Source organism: Suillus paluster (genome assembly GCF_016628075.1).
Source record: "Suillus paluster strain FC165 chromosome Unknown EDB91scaffold_38, whole genome shotgun sequence".
Classification (NCBI taxonomy): Eukaryota; Fungi; Basidiomycota; class Agaricomycetes; order Boletales; family Suillaceae; genus Suillus; species Suillus paluster.
In genome coordinates this window covers 159659-181589 of record NW_024537598.1, presented here as the reverse complement: position 1 = coordinate 181589, position 21931 = coordinate 159659, and the positions used below count along the sequence as shown (strand labels likewise).

Genomic DNA, 21931 nt, shown 5'->3' with positions numbered 1-21931 from the left:
GGCTCTTGCTGTTCATTCGTCTATTATTAATGAAAAGCTGGCCGGGTCATTAATGAGTTCTGGTATTGATCTCCTGGATGGTGTGAAAGTTGCAGCATGGCATTTGGGTCTAGTTGTTTTTGTGTTTTGGGAGTTTTCCAGGAGTTCTTCAGACATTATTACCTTAAAACTTGCTTCACAGCCTCCCAATGCTCTCTCCCTGGATTGCACATGAATTGAGACAGTGTCGTGATGGCAAACATGATGTCAGGGTGAGTGCTTGTGCCCGTGTACATCAGAAACCCTATAGCTCTCTGGTAAGGGACGTCTTGCATGGCTTCGCTTTGAGCATGTGTGGCAGGGGACTGGGTGTCAGAGAGCATGGTACCAACTTCCATTGGTGTCTGGACTGCTTTAGCATCTGTAAGGAAATCGCTAGAGGATAGTATTGATGTAGGCTTTCTGAGACAGGATGATTGTGTGCGCAGCGCAATCTCATTCAACCTTAAGCCCCAAAAGCCAGGTAAGCTCACCAAGATCTGAAATCTCGAAGTGTTGGCTGAGTTCTTCCTTGAAGCACTTGATATGATGGAGGTGCTGAGAGGCAACAGCCATGTTGTCCACTGACACAGTGATAACAGTGTGCTTATCCTCCTGACACTTACAATAGACAGCTTGATCAACCTTCAAGTGTATGTATCCCATCTTCAGGAATGTGGTGGCCAGCTCTTCTGACCACTCAAAGCCTGCTTGTTTTAAGCCCAGTAAGCTCCTTAGCAGCTTTAGCACCTTCCTCTCTTGTCCCACCCTCAGGTATCCTGGTGGGGTGTGCATGTATATATCCTCGAGCTCAGCATAGAGATAGGTGCTTTTAACATCAACCTGGTGGATATGCCAGTTGCACTGGGCAGCCATGGCAAGAATGGTCATAATCGAGGACATTTTGGATGTGGGAGCAAAGGTGTCATAGTATTCAATACTGTATTTCTGATGCTGACCGTTTGCCATGAGATGAGCTTGTAACTTGAGCTTTTTACCATCTGGCCCACACTTAGTGGCCAATACACAATGGCAGGGAATTAGGTTCATGCCAGGTGGTGAGTCAACAACTGTCCAAGTGCCAAGCTTCTCAAGCTGACTAATCTCATAGTTGATGACTTCTTGCCATTTAGCAGTGTTGGGTCTGTTACATGCTTGCTGGAGCGTTACCTCAGGCTCTACAGCAGCCATAGTGTATAGGTGAGTGGAGATGTTTCCATCTTCCAACTCTGACTCTGCTGGCAGGAATGGTGTTTCTGCTGCTAAACCAGCTACTTTCCCCTCATTCAGGGTAGTATAGTAGCCAAGAGGTGGCCTTACTCTGGTGGTTCTAGGTATGGGTGGCGTCTCTGGGTGTTTGACTTGTCTAAGAGGAGTGGATGGTGGTTGGGGAGGTGTTAAGGTTGTGCTCAAGGGGGAGGTTACTCAAAGGGCTTCGGCTTCAGCTCGTGCGCTGTGCCCCTTACCCAAGTACATGCCCTTAATTTCCAAGGGGCAGAGGGAAGTCCGACGGAAGTCTGGGGAGTTCCGGAGGACAAACGTTGGTGGAGTTCGGTGGAACTCCGGAAGACTATGTGGGAAACGGGGTGAGGCTACTGCGGACAAGTCCAGAGTAGAAACTGAACAGAGGTTAGACTACCCTAAGGTAGAGCCAGAGAATTAGTCCTAAGGTTTAACCCCTAAGACTCGGAGGTGGACAAGAGATGAGACTCAAATCTGGAGATTGCAGGAATGAGCAGAACTAAGATGATATTTGAACTGAGGAGTTCCAGAGTATTACAGGAGTTTATATACTGTAGGTATCATGTAAGTAAATCAGTCAGCAAAGTAAGGGCTATGTACGAAGCATGTGGAAAGTCTATTGGTAAGTGTACACGGATCAAAGCAGTGGAGTCGGAAATGAAGTAAGAATGGACAGATCAGTAAGCATCGCAGAAAAGAACATAACCGGTAACCAGAGCAATAGCTATTCTAAAAAGAGATAGGGGTGAGTCCGGAGACAAGAGTGGAGTGCCGGGCAAAATAACAGGACGGAGAACCGGACCTTAGTGGTGAGGTTCCGGAATTCCGGATCCGGAGGTATGGGATGTGACAGGAGGTGTAGGTGAGTTCTTTTGTGGTGGTTCCTGGACACTAACATTTTGCACAGGGTGGTCCTTGGCCTGGATACCATCTGCAACAACGACTGTGGAGGGAACAAACATCATGTTATGTTCTACCGACATGCACCTCTTTGCTGGCCAGTAGATATGATAGCCCTTACCCCCAGTTTCAACACCCACAAAGAAAGCATCCTCATCATTCGGCTCCAGCTTACCAGCCTACTCCATATGCACAAGGATGGCACATCCAAACTCATGGGTGTAGGAGAGGTTAGGGCATATATTATGGACAAGATCATAGGGAGTGTGGCCTGGGACAGACCTCAATAGTAAACAATTTTTGAGCCAGATGGCATAATTAATTGCCTCTGCCCATAGAAACTTTGGTAGGTCATGTGCTATGAGCATGGCCTATGCATGCTCAACCAGAGTGCATTTAAGTCTTTCTGCCACTCTGTTCTGTTGAGGTGAGTCATGCACCATTAGTTCTCTACTGATGCCATGATCCCATAGATGAGCATCAAACTCCACACTAAGGTACTCCCCTCCTCTATCAGATCGAAGGATTTTGATGTAAAGTCCATCATGTTGCATGGTAAGCCTTGCCTCATATCACCTGAATGCTCCTAATGCCTCACTCTTGTGCTTCAGGAATGTCATCTGGCTTTCCCTCAAATAATAATTGGTAAAGCTCATATAGTAGCTCAATCCTGCAAGGCTGATGGTCTGGCCTGGTCCCCACAGGTCTGTATGAATGACCTCACTGTATGCCTTGGCCCGCCTAGTCGCCTCTTTCAGGAAGGGCTGATAGGTCAACTTGGCCTTGACACAAGTGTCACAGAACTCCACAGAGCTCACCATATTGAGAGTAAGACCCTCTATCAGTCCCTTCTCTACAGTGTGCTTGATGGCAGCATGCAAAATGTGGCCAAGGGCCTTGTGAAAATTGTGAACAGTACATCATTCACTTGCAAGATGTGCCTGATGTTTGACCTTTCCCACAACACTATATAGGCCCTCAACTTGAGGAATGGTGGCAATAACCATGTGATCAGGAGATGGAGACAGGATCTTACACATCCTATCCTCAAAGTGGACAGCCAGTCTGGCGGCAGTGATGTGATTAGTGGATATCAGTATGAAGGCCATGCTAGGTGCATATAAGGTGACCTTCAATGTCCCTAATGTTTTCTGCTTGCTGTTAGGCAGTTTGAGCTTGACATCCCCTTTTCCAATAGTGCTAAGGGTTGATCTGTTGACTGTGTGTATGTCCTGGGGGTCTATTGCTGCATAATTGAGGAACTTGGCTGGATCTGGGCAGTAGTGGGAGGTTGCCCAAGAATTGACAATTGTGCCTTCTTTGGCTGTATGTCCTCCTTTATTTCTCTGATTTGGGCCTTGACCCTCCTTATCACTGCCAGGCCTCCAGCAATCACTCTCATAGTGGCCTTTACAATTGCAATTAAAGTAGGTAATGTCCACATTCTCTTTGCTACTCACGCCTCTGGTCCTCTTATTCCTCCCAGGACCAGATTTGGCTACTAGAGCAAAGTTACTGCCCTTCTTGTTGCCACGTCAATCTAAGAGGAGCCTATGCTCATACTCTTTGGATACAATGTTAATGAGTTCCGAAGGACTCAGGGGTGTTTGTGTACCTTTCACAGCAGCATTTATCAATGAGAGTAGAGGCCAATATGATTCAGGAAGGGACCCTAGTAGGATCACATAGAAGTCTCTGTCCTCAATGGTGGCACCCATACCTACCAGGGACTCGTAGAGCTGCAGCATCTTGCTAAAGTGAGTTTTTACATTGCCATTCTCCTTACACCTTGTCTCTTGCAATCAACAACATAGATCTATTTGCATGAGTTTGGTTTTACCCTCATGAATGTCACATATCTTGGTCCCAATCTTCGAGACATCCTTGAGCTTCTGAACTCAGAGCAGAAGCACAGGCAACATTAGAATATATAAATGGCACTGGTTTAAATTTGTATTCTAATACTCCACATTGCTCACACCCTTGAGAATCTATCTCTGGGCACTATGTGTCTAGACTTGCACAGGTGAATGCATGCAAAGATTTGTTCACTGTTTTACACCATGGTTCACTTGAATTTTGTTAGATACCATGTTCAGATGGAGAAGTGGAGGGGTGGGGGCTTGGCTTCAGCTCTTGCATTGCACCCTTAGCCAAGTACATGCCCCGAATTTGAGGTGGAGCCAATGTTGTCTGATGATAGGACAGTTGAACTGCTTTGGTCCAACTGAGGGTAGAGGAAGTAATGATTACTAGTGGCAGGCCAACAAGTAGGTGGGCAGATGGAGCGGAGAAGTGGACAGGAGGCAGAAAGGATTAGAGGGAAGTTTTGTTGGGTGGAGGGGACAGGATGTAAAGGACTTAGAGCACAGCTTTAAGTCAGAAAGTGGAGGAGCAGAGATAACAACAAGACAAGACTCATTGTCCAGAGATGAGCAAGGATCTGTGGAGAATCCACACAGTAGAAACTGGTAGAGACAAAGTAATATCAAGACTGAGAAATACAGACTAAGTACAGGGTGTTTATATACTCTAAGTAAGAATGCAGTGAATAACAGAAGGCTATGTGCTGAGTGTACAACTTGTAAGTATGATTACACAAGAAAAACATGAGAGTCGGGTCAGATATTAATATGTACAACACAGATCAATAATCAGACAGCTATAGGAATAACCAGTGATCTGACAAGGATCACTATGTACCAAAAAGGGAAATATATGCCTAATGGGGAAAGGTCCAGTTGAATAGAACCTATATGGGAAGTAAATGATCAAGATAGCCAAATGGGAGTGCTGGTTGATCCGGCATGACTGAACAGACCAACTGTGTTGGGGCAAAGTAGAAATGAGGGGAAAGTGGGATAGAGTAGGGTCAGGTAGCCTGCTATGAGTGATGTTGGAAACAGTTGGATCTGATATATGACAAATTTCCACAGAACACCTAGGACTGTCCAGGTTTGAGTACAGTATGTTTTACCATTTTCATTTGGAAATGAACCGCTTTCAAACAGCACTTGAGCACCTCAGATTGGCATGACTTCATTGGAGATGGCGTTGAGATGGTGAGACCAATGAGCTGCCCTCTTTAAGTACATTGATGGATAAAATTCATGGTATGCTCAGTGACTCTGTGGTCTGTCCCCATTCATTGTGCTTCCTTATAGGCTGGTTATCTACCCAAGACTCCCTTTCTAGAATGTCGCAACCCCAAAGCCTTCAACTATTATATCCTGTATTTCTGGACCCAGAATTCCGGATTCTCCCCTATGAAAGCCCGGACTTCCATCCTGTTCTCTGTCCAGCACTCCAATTTCATCTCCGGACTCACACCTATCTCCTTTTAGATTACCGCTCTCCGGCTACTGGTCATACACCTTTCCGCCTTGCTTACAGATCTGTCTGTCTGCATTTCATTTCCAACCTCATTTCTTTGATCTGTTGTATACTTACTAATAGACTTTCCATATGCTTTGGGCATAGCTTTTCACTTTGCTGACTGATTACTTACTTGATATCTACAGTATATAAAATCCTGTAAAACTCCGTACCTCCTCAGTTCAAATATCATCTTAGTTCCTGCTCATTCCTGTTTCTCCAGACTTGAGTCGACCTCTTGTCCACCTCCGAGTCTTCAGGTTTATTCCTTAGGACTATATCTTCGGCTCTACCTTAGGGTGGTCTACCTCTGTTCCATTTCTACTCCAGACTTGTCCAAAGTAGTCTTCTGAACTCCCCCTGTGTCTGACCTCCAGACTTACCTGGACTTCTGTCGGACTTTCCTCCTGACCCTCAGAAATTAAGGGCATGTACTTGGGTAAGGAGCACAGTGCATGAGCTGAAGCCAAGCCCTTAGAGTTACTCTTCCCTTGAGCACGACCTTAACATCAACAATTACTCCCTACCATCCTCTCACATTACATCAGGGAACTGACATGAAAAAGATAAAGGTTGAGAAAGCATTATCTAAAGTAAAATTTATATAAAATCTGTCATAATTGTACTCCAAATGAGAAAGCTTTAAATACCCGCACTAAGTTGGATGAAAACTCCCAAAGGTACAATCATGGCAGTCAAATTGCAATTTCCTCCCAACTTAGCAAGCTGCGGCAAAGTTTTATAATCCTGGACTGTGTCAGATGAAAGCTGCCATCTCAGCATGGTTCTCACATTCTTGCTATTGATTTTACTAGAAAATACTTTTCACAAATGAATACAATTTTCATTACAGAATAGTGATACATGTCTTAGTAAGGCAGAAAACTATTGTATGAGAAAGAATTGTGAAAGAGGGAAATAAGTTAAAATAAAGAGCAGATTCGGTAGTAAAAGATAGAATCATGAGAGCAAGGAATGGACTAGAAAAGAAAGAGTCCATGAGTGATGTCAGGGAGGGAGGGCCACAAGGACAGACACTAATATAGGAGACTACAAACAAGTTATGAGGGCCAGGAGGGAAGGAACCATGAGGGCCATATGGGAGGGAGACCATGAAGGGGGGCTGGACCATGAAGGAAGGCCAGAGGGAGGACCACAATGGATGGCCAAAGAGGGACCACCACGGATGGCCAAAGAGAGCACCACCATGGAGGGACCACAATGAAAACAATGAAGGGCCCAGACTATACTGTGATAATGATAAATTAATTACCTAGCAATAGTAGTGTAATTGTAATACATGAATCAGTCTAATGAAGAGCACCACTACTAGCAGCAATGGTGATGTATCATTTGGAGGATCCAGTTTACCCAGCTCCCGGTACAGCTTCTGGCTTCCATCAACCTTGTGCCTATCTTCCTTTGCTTCTGATATTGGTCAGCTGCCTATATTTGACACTACATTATTTTTATCTCACTGTCTGTGCTTCCTTTGATTTGTCAGGCCTATATTTGGATTCCTAGCGATTCTTATATCACTGCATTATAAATAGCACGAGTGACAGAAATTTCACCAAGTCCACGCCAGGGGTAGAGACTGCGAACCAGATGCAATTAATGTATCACTCCTTAAAATTAGAACGAGTGATGGAGAAATTCTGTGAAGTCCATGCCAGAGGTGTTTTAGTCCTTATCCTTACTGACAATCATAAATGTGTGTGGTGTATGATTTCCTTCATGCAAACATGAGATGGACTCAAGAAATTTCATTACAAAACATAGGCATTTGCGCGGTATAAGTATATTATACGAGATTCCAAGATATAGATATTAACAACATTGAGTGGACGACATGGGCAACAAGAAAACAAAAAGACAGAGATATGTAAGAAAGTGTTACCAATTTGTTCCAATGGCATTGGCAGCAGCTGCCCAAGATGACTGGAAACGCTGCCGTTTGCCCCGACCCTTCCTCAATCAGCTCTGAGTTCTCGTTGGAGACAACCACTGCCCCCCCCCTTCCTCTGACGCTTAGCATGAACCATATCTGAGTTGGAACTCTTTATGTTCATCTTGGTGGGCTTGCGTTTGGAAGGCTTCGTTCCTATTAATGGCTGTGCTGCACCAACCACAGGGGACCCTCCAGGACAAGTCAAACTAGACATTGGTCCAACTACAGTGGCGGGTACAGCGGGATCAGCCAACATTAGTGCTGCAGGATGAGCGGGAGAGGTAGAATCAGGTCCAACTGCAGTGGCGGGCATGGCCGGATCAGCCAAAATCAGTGCCACAGGATGAGTGAGAGAGGTAGAATCAGGAACTGTGGTACAAGTAGCAGGGTCTGCAGGAGTTCAAACAGGAACACTAACAAGAGTGGCGGGAATTGTGATGGGAGTAGGAGTGGGAGTAGGAGTGCAATGGTTATAGGGAAGCTGACCTGTGTGAGAGGGAGAGGGTGAAGAAGATGGTAGTGAAGAATGAGAGAAAGAAAGGGGCGAGGAAGACGGTAGTGGAGAAGAAGAGGGAGGCAAGTCTATGTAGAAGTTGTAGGCTGGGAAGGCATCCTGAGGAGTAGGGAGTGATACATCAGTGGGAATCTGTCCCAAAAACATAGGTGGTCGTGCTGGTGGTTGATAGTTGGAGGGCATGGGTAAAATTGTCCGATTCAGGTCACGATCCTCTTCGTCGTCTTGACGAATGGGAGGCAAATCCTGGAAGAAGTTGTAAGCGAGAGCTTCCTGTGATGGATGAGCAAGTGATGTATCACGGGGTGTGAGTTCCTGTCCCAAAGGCATGGGTGATGGTCCTGAGAGCGCGAATGATGTATCAGGTATGTGTAAGGGAGAGGAAGGACTGGTGAGTGATGTAAGTGATGTATTGAGTGTGTGTAAAGGAGAGGAAGCGCGGGTGATGCTGGTGGGTGATGTGGTGTCAGTTGTAACGTCTGAGGGAGTGGAGCTGTTGTCATTGGCAATTTCGCCATCTTTTGACTGTGATAGTGATATTGCAGCCTCCGCTAAAAAATCAATACTGAGTCAACTCAAAAACAATGACAGAAACCATTGGACAACTTATGAAATGCGCGAGATGCAAATTCAAAGTAAGGTACCATTATCCTCTCCTCGAACTTCGGACACGCCTGATTGAACCAATTGCCAAGTGTAGTCGTCCCAATATGCAAGCTGCTGACATCCAGTTTGCCGCCATTTGTAGGGTCAGGGCCACCTAGCAAAATACTAAATGCCCATCCTGTTGAGTCGTGGAGCTCGCCAAAAAATGTCGACAGAATTTCTGTAAGCCAAGATATGACCCTGCTTGCTGTCAGCATTACAATTGCAGCAGAATATTAGGTGTCACTTACAAGTCCTTCAATGGCATCTTGCAGTCACTCGTGTCTTTCTCCCTCTTGTCCTTCATTTCTCTTACTAAGTTGGCGACTTCTTCCTTCACCTCCACTGTTTCATTCTCCCACCAGGATGCCAGCTGCCTTCGAACCACCTGTATCAGTGCGTTTCTTCAGGTCAGGTGCGTCTGATGACTCCTTCATGGCATCAAGTTCCTCCTTGACTGCGGGTTGAACACGTGATGCATAGTACATTTTAGAATAGACCTCAGTGGCCTTCAGAGGACGAGATTTCTTCCTCTCGTTCTTCATGATGCCACCGATGAGTTTGGTAACAATTGTGTTACCAGCGGCGTTTGCGCGGCGTCCCACCTTCGAATTTCCAAAATCATTCCGCAGTTTGATGATCAACCACTAATGTTAACCATGATGATTAACTGATATTGGAATATCCATGTGTCAATCAAAATACCTTATGAACCACGACCCTTCCTTTGGCTACCTCCTGGGCCAGCTGCGCCTCAGTAAGTTGTTGATCATCGTTTGAGACCTCTACAGGCCACTGTTCTTCCCATTTCTCAAAGAATGGTGGCCAGAAAGTAGTAAAGTTGCCTTTTTTTTACATTCGAGGAACTCATCCTGGTATGTCATGATAAAGTCTTGCTGCTCCTGGGTTGCCCAAGTGGGTGGTGCCATCTATCATATTCCATGACGGTCAGCACTTGACTCAATGTGAGGTAATTAACATAACATTGTGGACGTACACTTGTCGGGTCCTCGCGTGAAGATGCCAAATGAACACGAAATCCGAGCCAAGTAAGACGTGAAATGAAAAACTTCAGACTGCAAGCGCGTCTGTTCAGCCACAGACGTGATTGCTCCTGAATTTATTAGTCAGTCATTATTAGCCCTACTCACTGAGCACATTTGGCAAGCATTCTGCACGGATAGATATGACTGGTACTACATACTAAGTAGTGGTGTTGTATTGCGTAATTTGATGATTCAATCTGTGTTGCCCATGCGCCTTGATGAAGTAGTCTACCCCCAGCATAGTATGAATCAATAGATCTTCCACAGCTGTTAGCACTCTGCGAATTCAAAATACGGAATCCTGTGTATGATGGAGGTTGCAACCTGTCCCACATTCCTCAATAACACTCTCTACCTCGGACTCCACACATTGACGAAGTTCTTTCAAGCTATCAATGGCTCCCCTGCATGACGTCCAATGAATCTGGGTTATCTGGGTTAGAAACGAAGTATGTGCAAAGGCCTTCGACAAATTTTGCGCTCGAAGGGCCAATCAACACCTGCAGGCAGGCATCAATGTCATCGCATTTTTTGGTCCTATTTAGATTGTGAATATCAAATATGGCACAATACTCCCGAGATGATGTACCAGTGAGAGCGTTTCTTCTTGCCGTATGAACCTGTCTTTGAATACGACAGTTTGAGATCACTGCTTCAAGTTTGGGTACTTAGGTCAAGCACCCTGTGTGTAAAGTGTCACATACTCTTTCAACTTCGGCTTCATTTGATATCTCTCCTGCTTTTTGGCACGAATCTGTTCACTGGTGACTACATAATGATCGTTGAAGTTCACCTAATCGGTGAGTCGTGACAACATACCGTTCGTAATACATCCACCTGTAAGTGCATGCTGCTTCAAGTTTATCCTCAGGGGTATGGTACATGCATGGCCTTCCTACAGGCATTGCAGGCATCGATGGAGTGTCACTGCGGAGATGTTAGATGCCATTCACATCACCAGCAGGTATGATTCTCTCACCTAATATGCTGTCCTCCTTTCTCTCTTTTTTCCGTGCATAATTTGTTGTGGTGCTGACTGAAAAGTATCATCAGTCCCATCGACACGCAAGCCAAGACAAACAACACTACCATGCATAATAAGCACGCCGATAGCCACACGCAGCTTCTGCTCTATCTTCGTCAGTCTTGTGTAGTTGTGGTCGTGCCATGTGTCAAAAGTAGCTTCAAACTAAGTGGGTTGATATACTCTATATTTGTGTAAGAGTTTTGAACAGATTCGTGTAGGAGAACAATTTGGAGATTTACTCAAGTGTATGCTACTATTTCTCCCATTGAAACTCACAACCAAGCAAACATCGCTCTTTAAATTTGCACTACTACCACCCTCAAAGACACAGTACTAGTGCGCATCTCAGGTATGGTCTCACTCCATGATGATATAACATACTGATTTGTGATTTTCATAGCATACTAAATAAAATGTCGCTCATTGAGCTTGTCGAGGGTGCAAGAATTCGGTTGCTGCAGGAGGTTCGTGTTGTGAAGGGCAGCACTTGTTCACAGTAGAAGAATTGCAGTGTTCCTTAGTAGAACAGGACTTTCATAGACCTTGATTGTTCAATGTATTTCACTGCTCGTATGTATTGGTATGAACAACTAAACAATATTGTGCGCTGCTAAGATCTAGACTACCTGGACTGCCTCGCCATGTTCTATTGCGCACTTCACAATCACGATACCTTCCTCAACAGTATCTACTTTGTGAAATATGGCACAAGAAACACCAAGAACCTTGGGGCCAGTAGCATCCCTGGGACGAAAGTTTAGTCAACACAATAAATGAAGCACATTTAGCTTACCACCCAGAGAAAACACCAATATAACAACCCCTTGTAATATAGTACAAGGGCGCCTTATCGTTGATGGGCACGTTGAAATACTTGCCACGGTAGAAACGGACGTGGGAGTCATCGGCGAGAGAATTGGCTGCATTCGCTGCATCTTCATCATCGGTGGAGTCCCTGTTATCAGAATGTACAAAGAGGGCGACAGTGGAGGGAGCCCTGGTGGTTGCAGGGGAAGGATCTTCAGGAGTGGGCATAGATATTTCTGTGGCCATCTGAGGAACAGGCACAGAAATATTGGTGGTAGAAGCAGCAGGGACAGGCCCTGCAACATTGAGGAAGCCATGTCAGTCATAATAAATCAAAGACACCAAGAGATTCACCTTCAGATGTATCTGGACCGGAACGAGCCAGCAATGCAACTGATATGGCTGTCCTGTCTTCGAGACAGAGACCCTGCAGCATATTTATCAGACCTTCCAGTGGAACAGACACCACAGTGTCGGTCTGACTGGAGGGAGACACAGGTTGAGTCATGATTTCAAAGATGGATGTTGAATAGCAGAGTAGCTGCCAGTAGTAGATGATGTATCGCTCTGCAAGGCGGGGATTTATAGTCCAGGAATTCGAGCACGCACCCATAATCCTCAACAGTGAGCACAGGCAAGTCCACGGAGATACTCCAGCTCGTAGACCTTCACTTGGTGTTGTTCATCCCATATGGGGCCGGAACATATGCGAATCTTGAAAGTTGTAATACATGGCTGACTAAGCTCTGCAAAGATAAACTGATCATCTATTCCTTCATACAATGATCTTCGTCATTTCGTCAGTACCTACTGCGATGGACATTGGCTGAGACAACTAACAGGTAATTGTAACTTCACAAAACTGACTGATATTCGCCGTTTGCAGGCTATGCTATTCTATCTTGCGATGCAGCTTGTATTGTGTTGTCCACAACATGTAGCTGGTTATAGTCTTCTCCGAGGTCAGTGGAAAGGTCTGGCGCTCATTACGTGCATGCTCACTTACTGCTCGATAGATTGATGTTTGGGCTAACAGCTTCGCATGTGTATTGTCAGTGAACGGAGTATTAGTGTCACATCCCAGCCACAATGCGTCAAACTCCATTAGCAACACCGACGGACTAGATCTATTATGCCTGTGGGACACCCAGCCAAGAGTGCTCGGATTGAGCACACTCAATTTGTACCACCCACGTTAACCACAGACAACGCCCCACTGTTGTGCCTTCGTACAGCAGGGATTACCACTGAGGGTTGCACGAATGTCAACACTTGCTATATTCCTGCAAGCACTATTTCTCCCCCCAACTTATCAAACATTGGTTCCAATGAAAGGATGCTCTTCGGTGGTTGGGATGAATGCCCTGCAGAATATGAGGAGGGGTCAGCAGAAATCATTTGCGAACCGTCCTCTGACAAGCGGAAATGCACTGCTGCGGTAAGTTTATTTGTCTTTTAATATCTTTACTGCAGAACTCAAATTACCCCTCAGGATGCACCGTTACTAGCCTGGATCCCTGAGCGCCAGGTGTTTCTAGATGAAACACTGCACCTCAAGGGTCGTGGAAATGCAGGAGATTTATGTTATTGTGGTCTGCCCGCACCCGTTTTCAGATGTTGTGATTGCTTTGGGATGCGAATGCTTTGCAACCAGTGTGTGCTTCACAGTCACATGAGCAATCCCTTACACAGGATTGATGTATGTACTTTTTTTATTTGCTATATTAATTAAAGACTCGCAGCACCCTATCAGATGTGGAGTAACTCGTATTTCCAGCGCACCTCCCTGAAACAAATCGGTCTCCGCATGCAGTTAGGTCATAATCCAGGCGAGATCTGCTACAACCCTCATCCCTCTACCAGGGATGACTTCATTGTAATTGACGTCCATGGCATTCATGAGATCGCGCTCAATTTCTGTGGCTGTGCAAGCAGTCAGGTGCGCTATAAACAACTACTTCATGCTTGCTGGTATCCAGCTACAACATCAGAGCCTCATACTGCTGTGACCTTTTGTCTACTCGAGCACTTCCATCTCCTATCATTTGAGAGTAAGGTTTCCACATATGAATTCTACCACTCCTTAGTGAGACAAAACAATAATGCAGGGTTGTTACCTATAAGGGTATGTAGCTGGTATGTATGGATACTGCGAGTACTGATATATGGCTTCTAGGATCACTACTCTGCGTTCATGTGTATCGTGCATGAATGGCGTCATCTCATGCAGATTCATCGCGTGGGACGAGGCCATGATCCTGCTGGTGTCAATGCCACCGCTGCGGGTGAATTAGCTGTGCAATGCCCAGCATGTCCGCACCCTGGGAAAAATATACCAGAGGGCTGGGAAGATGCACCACTAACTGTTAGGTAAATATTAATTACATGCTAAGCAAGGTACTCATACTGATGGGCCACTATTCAGGTGGAAATATGTGTTGTTTATTGCAATTGATGCGAACTTTAGGCTCAAACGGAAGGCAGTCTCATCGGATAACGTCAACCCCCAACCTCAATTCTGGGTGGGCGTATTTTGTCAAGGAGGCTGCATACAAATTGTACCTGGCAGATCAAGCCAGTGTGAAACAAGAGTGCAGCATGTGTGTAAGTCACAATGCTGTTAATTTAGCGGATACGAAGTCCTCCTGTGGTCTCGCAGCAACGGGTGTTGGGGCTGTGGACTGTGCTAGACACGACATGAAGCTGGCAAACGGTGTCAGAGACTTGCAAAAGGGCGAGAAGTGTGTTTTATTTCATCGAAACTCATTATCATTACTAATAATAGTCGTATATAGATACGTCAATATGGATTACCTCGTGTTCTCGTCACTCTTGGCCTTCACAGTCACGATTATCAATATTTTGTACGGCATTGCGTGCCAATGGCATAAGAAGCTTTGGGTGCAAATGGAAGCCATGCCGTCAAGATTACACATTCCTCACCACTCCATGACCGTCCGGTTCTTCGTTCCAAAATTCCACCTGAAAGCACACATAGATGAGTGTCAGCAGAATTTCTTGTTCAACTGGACCAAATATGTCGGATGAATGGACTGGCGAAGCTCCAGAGCGAGGATGGTCAAATATAAACCGTGTTGCTTCAAGTACCAAAGAGATGGGTCCAGGATTGCGTCAGGATACCCTCAATGACCATTTCGGGGATTGGAACTGGAAGAAAATCATGGTGTTAGGTCTGTTCTTTCTCAGATCCATTATCCTGTACTGATTCAGGAAACTAGGCCAAACACTCCTGCTGCAAGATTCATGAAGCTGTCAAGTGGAAAAAGGAACACAGGGAAGCAGCTCGCAGAGCTCGAGAATACCATCCAGCCTACTCTCATCATTCAGTGGAGGAAGGAAGTAGAAGCCTGGGAGGAGGATAACTCTAAATCCAATCCATTTGAAAGTCGTTATGCTCGTGCGTAATCTTTGTTTGTTTCAGTTCATAAATTAATATCTAGCAGGTATTACACAGGCTGCAGTTCATCTACAACTCACTGAGCTTGAAGCTCACAAACTTCAGGCTGGGTCCAACATCTCCTTGCACACCAATATATCTTCCAGCAGGACTAATCACTACCGGCATGGATCTGCAAGACCAACAGTGAGTCTCCTCTGCAAAAATCAAGTTCACCACACTAAGACACAAACCGGCAGACAGCGCCTAAAAATGGATATCATCAATGTGTCTCTCCACCCCACGGACAAGCAGAAGAGTAACATGCAGATGTGCATCACTACCCTGCAATGTCGTCTGGATGCCTGGGCTCATATTCAAGAGTTGTACATGCCTGTCATGTCCCAACTGCGTCATCGAGCATCTGACACTAGTACGTCAAATACAGTGGAGCTAAAGCCTAAAGCCTTCAAGCTGTGGCTCCCATTGGAACTCCAACCAATGACAGTGTGTGACGATAGGCTAGCAGTGCACAAATGGGAGTTGCGACACGCACAAGCACTAGATGCACTCACCGAACTCCGTTCATATCTGCGCCTTCGGTCGCATATGTATATTTACAAGGATAGAAATGTGCGCGGCCAAGCGGCTTCTACACGCACACAGGCCATCATCGACGGTGTGGAACTGAGGAAGTGGGTTAGCATTGAGAAGTACCGATGTGCATGCAACGCACTGTTAGCTCTCAGCCGTCGACTCCACAAGTCTGGCTGGGAAATTTGCCTCCCACCGCTCTTGGATTTGGATGTCAGGCCAATGGGTGACATGGAGAGGCAGGGTACTGGGACCATCTCATGGATCTGGTTAGACTCACATGCAGACAACAGCAGCTCAGAGAATGAGCAAGTTCAGGACTGTGAGTTCATGAGGCACAGTTTATATGATGCTAACTACAAGGTCATAGGTGTTCGCGTGGAGTGGTGTAAAGCACGTGCACGCATGAACTGCTGGTCAGAAGAAGTCAAGCTCCTACTAGAGGAGATGCAGAGAGTCATAGTGTTCTTGAAGTGGCAGGCGGAGTGGTGGAGTGGGCGGGCTAGTTCTCGAGCCCTCAAGCCGGCTGATGAGGAAGGAGTAGTTGCATATGCATGTCGTCAGGCTGTGCTGCGTCTCTCACTTGTGGCCTCCTTTCAGGACCTGTGGAGAGACATACCGGTTCTTGCAAGTGCCGCATTCAACATGCCAGATGACAGTGAAGATGTCACACCTACCATTGATGAACAGCCCCAGTTGTAGGACAATTTGTAGCACGTCATTCATGTACTACCACCTTGATATATTTATATTACACATGAGTTATCAGAAGATTCAATTGATCAAGATCACAAGGTACCAATGACATACAAGAGTCACCGACGACATACGAAATCTGTGAGATCGAGAAACAACATACGAGAGGCACCGACGACATACAAGATCTGTGAGATCGGGAAACGACATACAAGAGGTACCAATGACATACGAGATCTGTGAGATCAAGCCTTGTTGCCTACTAGGGGACAGTATGGCCTAGGGAAGTTATGTATTACTGGGCACTATACAACAGACTGATTCGTGTATTACAATTTCGCTATGATAAGAGTAAGTAATACATTACTATCCCAGCTACAGGTGAAGGGCCAAAGAGAAGACCACAATGGGGAGCCAAGAGGAGGGCAAAAGAGAAGACCACAATGGGGGGCTAAGAGGAGGGCAAAAGTCCATCACAGTCCTGGTGGTAGTGCTGAGAACAAGTTGAACTTCAATTCAGAACTTGCGTGAAAATTTTCAAGTCACTTACCTAAGTGTCATGTAAGCACAGGCACTGGGTAGCATTAATATTGTTGCAATGTGATGCTGGATTACCAGAGCTACCAATGACCACCAGTGACCATTTTCCGTCACTGTGATAAGGATTCTGTCAATTCTTTATCACAATTGCAGTTGTCTTGCAATATCTTGTCCTTCAATGCAATTTGTTCATCATTATATATCACTTTATCTAGCTTTACCATTGCATATAATCCCATGGATTTTCGTTCTGATTTTACCAAATCAATCTAGGAAAAACCATTTCGCAGTGATACCCTGATGTAAGCCTCGAGCACTTCTGCACCTGCCAGTGCACCCCCACACACCGAATTGCACAGATTGCATACCCCTGGCTTTGACGAACAAAATAATGTGCATCTCAATCCCAGATGAGCTCTACTAATCTTACAGATTTATCCGTCAACGATGGTGAACGGAACTTTATCAGGGTCAAATATTCCTCCATCGCTCAAAACACTCCTCACCACTCCAAACACTTTACTCACGGTTTGAAGTTCAAGCCAAGCACTCAGATCTCATTACTGTGTATCGTAGGCATCAGCATCCTTGTTTATAATATACAGCACTACTGATTTTCGCTTGGTTCGAAGGTCCGAACTCGTTTACGTACTGGCGTTCGGAGAAAAGGCGTTGGAATCAGACTGAACCGAAAAATTGTGTTCCTGAAATGATGGTGGCGACCTCGTGCCCTAAGCCTGAAGTTTGCTCGTCGCCTGACGTAGAATTCGCGCACTGGCCTACTCGTCATGGGGGAATCAACGAAATCAATGAAGTCAAGGGAACGATTGATTAATATTGGGAGCCTAAAAGCTTGAGCTCTACAGGAGGTTCGTGGCCTGAGGTGGCGTTGATAGCGATTAGTAAGTCTGGGTTCAAGTACCCCTTCTTTTGGTTAGACCTATCTCCACCGCATGCCCCCGCATGTATGATTCTCAAGGTCTACTAGTAGCAGAGCATATCAGGGTGAGAGGCTTGGAGAAGAAGGAGGAGGCAAGCAAAGGATGAGGCACATGCGAAGGAGTCAGTGAAATAATATGCAAGAGGTTCTGAATTCGAACGTTGTCACAGTGAGCCGACGGTCAGTATGTGCAACGACTTCCCACGCAGTCGAAAAAGGTAATATTTATACTGCAATATACTGTAGTAGTACCATTGGGCCTCGGCAAGATCTATCAGGGTCTGTTCTCGTGTCCATAAGTAGCGGGGTTCATGTAATTGGGCAACTAGGCGTCCAGCACGGAGCGCTGAGCGCCCATCTCCAAATATAAACTCACCAGGACTCTTCCTCACGCCTGCAGCATGAACTGATTCCCAACGCTAACCATCATGGCAATGAGAGCACTGGCAGCCGCCTTCAACAGAGTGCGTCAAGATGACTCGAAGGACGTCCCTCTTGAAGACCTCAAGGATACAGCTTTGCCACCTGCAGTGCCTGCGCCCCCGTAAGTTCTATTCATGTTCTCTTTTTGAATATTTCTTTGTATTTGTCAACTGATGCTTTTACCAGATATCGACATGCTGCACCGTCGGGACCATGGCCATGGATGGACGTTAACGCCGTCGTTTTCAAGAGCTCTCCAACTGTCAATATTGATCAATCCTGGCCAGGGTATCCTCAGAACCAGTTTGGGAACTGGACTCAGGATCAAGTGGAGCGCAGCCAGATGCTCGAAAGGTGTTCGAAGAATCAGTCTAGCACCGTTTATTGGATGGATGTACTTCACAGCCGGGAGTTTGCCGCCTCAAACATTGGAGGGAACGGTCATATTACGGTAGTGGACACTCAACGTGAGGGATCAGAGGGTGAATTTTGGAATATATTACAGGGGCAGGTGAGTCTCATTTTTTGCTGGTATGCTGGTTGGGGCGTGATATAGGATTTGCAGCGACCAAAGAATATCCGGGTGCGATCGTTATTCGTGGATGACTTAACGTCACCTGTCTTACGCATGCTTGGGACAAAGTGTGTAGCATCTTTTACTCGTCTATTCGCTCTGAGGTCTTGTACATAGATACAACATCGAGCCATTCTTTTTCACGTCTTCCATTAATTGGATACCCTCACGATATCAGGAAGCGCCTATCCATGGAGAAGGAGACCGTAAGTCCAAACCTTCCATTTTGAGTTGCATGGCTGATACGTGTGACAGACATAACTATTACCCTGCCATTTGTACGAGCGATGCCGGGATGTCCAACACTTAAATCCGCGGGTAAGCGGCCCATCACCTGTCGTAGTCGCCCTGTTCACCTCCGACAGGTACCAAAATCAACACCCAGGCTCATTATCCTATGGGCGGTATGTACATCGATGTTCGTACATTCACGCTCTGACATCCCTCAGATCAGATGCTCGTGATCGACCTCCTCGCAATCCACATGGTCCGCGGTGTAAACACGAACACCATTATCTCCTACCATCCCGATTCTGCATGGCGCCGAACTTCCGCGAAGCAACTCCACTCGCTCATGCAGCTGGTGGGGGGTAGTGTGTACTGGCAGAAAATATTCAGCAAGTCCGAAGACCCGACCTTCGTGTTCCTCGCGATTTTGTGGTATGCGCTATATGCATGGGATGAGTCCTTTGAGTTGCTAGACAACCATGTCAGTGATCTGGTAAGCAGGCCTGGTGCGGAGTGGAAGTGATGTTACTGAAGCACATTTAGGAATCACAAGTGCTGAAAGATCATGGGCTCAGTCGCGAGCTTCATATCCTCCAAGCGCATCTTCTGCACTATCAAGCGCTCCTTCATAGCTTTGAGGTATCAGTAACATTTATCGAGAAGACCCAGAATCCGGCCATGGAGTCCAGTGTCTTTTCTGACGAACAGCGCGTAGAGTCGAATGGACTTATGAAGAGGGAGTGCGAGAACCTCATCGGCGAAATAGATCGTCTTGAGAAGCGACGCATGATGATGAGCAGCCGACTGAAGAATGCGACGGACCTTGCTTATGCTAGTGTCAATCTTCAGGACAGTAAACAGACGCGGACGCTGACTGAGACGACAGTCAGGGACTCGGCGGCCATGAAACAGGTATCCTTCTTCATCAAATCGAAATGGCTTACCAGGTACTGACAAACTACTTTTCTGAGATTGCGTACCTCACGATGATCTTCCTACCGGCAAGCTTCTTAGCCGTAAGCGTTTAGGTCTTTCGTGCGCACCCTATCTGACCACCTATGTCCTCAGTCCGTCTTTGGGATGAACGTCGCAGAGATCAATCCAACATCTCTAGAGACAATCCCTCACTACGTCGAGACCACTATTTCGCTCACGCTCCTCACAGTTTATATCGTCATCACGCTTCAGACGCATAGCTCATTCCACAAGGACAATGCCACGTTCTTGCAGCGTGCAGCGTGGCCGGTTCTTTCTCTCAGGAGGATTGTGTTCAAGACACCGGCCGGGGCCAAGAATGCAAGCGCGAAGACGGTGGATGACATGGCGTGATGAGATTGATGATGGATTCACGACATACATACAAGCTTCCGACTTATGATTCGCTGAATGACTACTGATGCCGTTTGCTCTGTCTATACTGTTCCCACATATTTTTAGAGATCTACGATGTACCCGTGTCCATTTGATACTCCCTCGATAATCAAATTTACATTGCACAATCACTAGATCTGAGTCCGACCCGCGAGTCAAGCAGCTCGAAAATTTCCCAGACATCATGATCACTCCGTGGACCGTCAGATACCAAACCAACCTCCATTTACAAGCTCATTCCCTCATCAGTAGCCCCACCAGATCCCCTCCCCCATCAGCTTCATGTGAGCGACCTCGACCAGAAATTTGGTTTCATCAACCTCTCCACTGCGTCTGGGATGCCGCGATTTTCTGTGGTGAATATTCGGCTGTAACTCGATATGATAGTACCTGGCCTTGGCTACAGATCCGAAATTCCGAATGCCGTTCAGACCCAAAAGTCTTGGCAAGACTGCGGAGATTTGTACATGTTGGTGAAGTTTGAATTTGTAGTAGGTGTTGTGGTCGGACAGTCCTCTGCTTCATAGTCGTTATTGCGCTTGTGATCGGAACACGGCACGAATTAGTCTCCCCTAGCCAGCCCTGGCCCCTATATAGACGAAGGAAGATAGTCGTTCCTTGACACGAATAACAAAACAGCGCTCGTTTTGCGCTAAGAGATTTCACAAACTGTATGTATGTATCGTCTTCCAATTGCAATTGCAGTTCGCCGTCAGTTTTTAGTGGACAGCTGGCCATCCGAGCCTGGATTAAGTATCTTGAGCTTTATGTCGCTTCTGTTCCCTGCCTTCGTCGTTATTGACACTAACTTCAAGGAGGAGATCACGCACACGAAAGTTATTCAGTCCACATAGATGAGTCAAAATGAGAGCGGAGTCTAATAAGGACATCGTGATTCGCTAAGCTGAAGAACCTTACCATCTAAGTTCACCACCACTCGCTCAATTCTAACCAACACTTTACTGTGACGACCTTCTTTCCTCACCAACCTCGCAGGCGAACACTACCGCACAGACGACATCACAATATCCAAACAGCGCCGGTTTTAATCCGTATTCTACTACTCCACATCGTTCGTACCCTGGAGGATCTATCTCTTGGCACTACGTGTCTGGACTGGCACGGGCGAATGCATGCGGAGATTTGCTCGCTGTGTCATGCCTACCGCCCACTTAAATTTCTGCAGAACACCAGCGGGACCGTCCAAGTTTGTTGAGTACAGTAGGTTTTACCATTTTCACTTGTTGATGAACGCGCTCAACTGGAAATGAACCGTTTTCACGCAGCGCTTGAGCGTCTCAGACGAAGTCACGGCAGGCGTGACTTCGTTGGAGACCACTACATAGTGGTGTTGAGATAGTGACACTGACACTCCTCGCCACTCCAAATACTTTACTCCCGCTTTCAAGTTTAAGACAAGCACTCGGACGCCACTACTCCATACCGTAACATCAGCATATTCATTTTCATATATAGCACACCGTCCAGGGTACGGCCGTACACTGTATACTTATGGTACTACTGATTTTCGCTTGGTTCGGAGGTCCGAAGCCGTTCGGTCCAGAGTTCGGCCTTTTGCTCTGAACCGAACCCACTGGTGAGGTCGGAGAAAAAGGCCTCACTGAATCGGACAATTCTGTTCC

The 21931-nt window shown here is 46.2% G+C and overlaps 3 protein-coding genes across 3 annotated transcripts; 2 read left to right on the top strand and 1 right to left on the bottom strand.

Moving 5' to 3' along the window:
- Positions 1 to 7886: 7886 nt before the first annotated feature.
- Positions 7887 to 12033, bottom strand: EDB91DRAFT_1249958 (uncharacterized protein; the record flags this gene model as incomplete). Its single annotated transcript, XM_041323164.1, has 8 exons — positions 7887 to 8551; positions 8596 to 8846; positions 8897 to 8946; positions 9008 to 9292; positions 9351 to 9490; positions 11392 to 11462; positions 11512 to 11821; positions 11880 to 12033. 8 exons carry the CDS (start codon positions 12031 to 12033, stop codon positions 7887 to 7889), a joined length of 1926 nt encoding a protein of 641 aa, XP_041175704.1.
- Positions 12034 to 12657: 624 nt separating this feature from the next.
- EDB91DRAFT_1249957 (uncharacterized protein) lies at positions 12658 to 16218 on the top strand (the record flags this gene model as incomplete). Its single annotated transcript, XM_041323163.1, has 11 exons — positions 12658 to 12963; positions 13018 to 13224; positions 13279 to 13650; positions 13702 to 13895; positions 13951 to 14129; positions 14185 to 14266; positions 14321 to 14529; positions 14588 to 14711; positions 14765 to 14943; positions 14990 to 15129; positions 15187 to 16218. The coding sequence occupies 11 exons, from the start codon at positions 12658 to 12660 to the stop codon at positions 16216 to 16218; spliced, it is 3024 nt and encodes a 1007-aa protein (XP_041175703.1).
- Positions 16219 to 18027: 1809 nt separating this feature from the next.
- EDB91DRAFT_1142006 (uncharacterized protein) lies at positions 18028 to 20419 on the top strand. Its single transcript, XM_041319034.1, has 10 exons — positions 18028 to 18236; positions 18302 to 18626; positions 18681 to 18757; positions 18807 to 18895; positions 18945 to 19007; positions 19055 to 19093; positions 19139 to 19410; positions 19461 to 19829; positions 19889 to 19933; positions 19986 to 20419. Exons 1-10 carry the CDS (start codon positions 18121 to 18123, stop codon positions 20244 to 20246), a joined length of 1656 nt encoding a protein of 551 aa, XP_041175702.1. The 5' UTR covers positions 18028 to 18120; the 3' UTR covers positions 20247 to 20419.
- The last annotated feature ends 1512 nt before the right edge of the window (positions 20420 to 21931 follow it).

What these genes read in the sequence shown, in the direction of transcription:
- EDB91DRAFT_1142006 (XM_041319034.1), top strand. Translation starts at nt 18,121, where the DNA reads ATGGCAATGAGAGCACTGGCAGCCGCCTTCAACAGAGTGCGTCAAGAT. An exon ending in GGAATATATTACAGGGGCAG is followed by an intron (nt 18,627 to 18,680) that starts GTGAGTCTCATT and finishes TAGGATTTGCAG; the next exon opens with CGACCAAAGAATATCCGGGT. An exon ending in TATCCATGGAGAAGGAGACC is followed by an intron (nt 18,896 to 18,944) that starts GTAAGTCCAAAC and finishes TACGTGTGACAG; the next exon opens with ACATAACTATTACCCTGCCA.